This window comes from Charadrius vociferus, unplaced genomic scaffold, assembly GCF_000708025.1.
Source record: "Charadrius vociferus isolate BGI_N301 unplaced genomic scaffold, ASM70802v2 scaffold1066, whole genome shotgun sequence".
Classification (NCBI taxonomy): domain Eukaryota; kingdom Metazoa; phylum Chordata; class Aves; order Charadriiformes; family Charadriidae; genus Charadrius; species Charadrius vociferus.
The window spans coordinates 464-911 of NW_009648971.1; the positions used below are offsets into that span (position 1 = coordinate 464).

At 65.4% G+C, this 448-nt stretch overlaps 1 protein-coding gene across 1 annotated transcript in view; it reads left to right on the forward strand.

Annotated features, from left to right (window-relative positions):
* Positions 1-143: 143 nt before the first annotated feature.
* The window catches only part of SYT7 (synaptotagmin VII), a gene marked incomplete at its 5' end in the record, with an annotated part of 5,927 nt that continues 5,622 nt past the window's right edge, over positions 144-448 (forward strand). The window contains one exon of the mRNA XM_009887727.1: positions 144-417. Within this exon, the coding sequence (XP_009886029.1) occupies positions 144-417 (274 nt within the window). The remainder of the gene's footprint in view (positions 418-448) is intronic.

Below are 448 nucleotides of genomic sequence, written 5' to 3' on the forward strand. Positions count from 1 at the left end.
GTGGGGCCCGCGGGGTGGAGCCGCCATCCCCTCGCCGTCGGGGGCCCACGGGGTGCCAGCGTTCCTGCCGGTTCCCTGCCTGATGCTGTGTTCTCCTCTCTCTTTCTCTCTCTCTCCCGCCGCCTGCGGGGCCGCCTGGGCAGGGAAGGCCGGATGGTGGTGTTATCCTTGGTTTTGGGACTCTCAGAGCAAGATGACTTTGCCAATATCCCCGACCTGCAACCCGCTGGGACGCAGCCGAACCAGCCGAACGCTCAGGGGGACAAGAGGTATGAGCGAGGAGCGAGGGCAGTCCCGCAGCAGGAGGAGGAGGAGACGAGGGCTTCGCCCAGGGTGGAGGAGGAGGAGGAGGATGAGGAGGAGGATGATGAGGAGGAGGAGGATGATGATGATGATGAGGAGGAGGAGGCTGGCCTCGTGGAGCGCGAAGGTTGGAGCGGCACAGGGT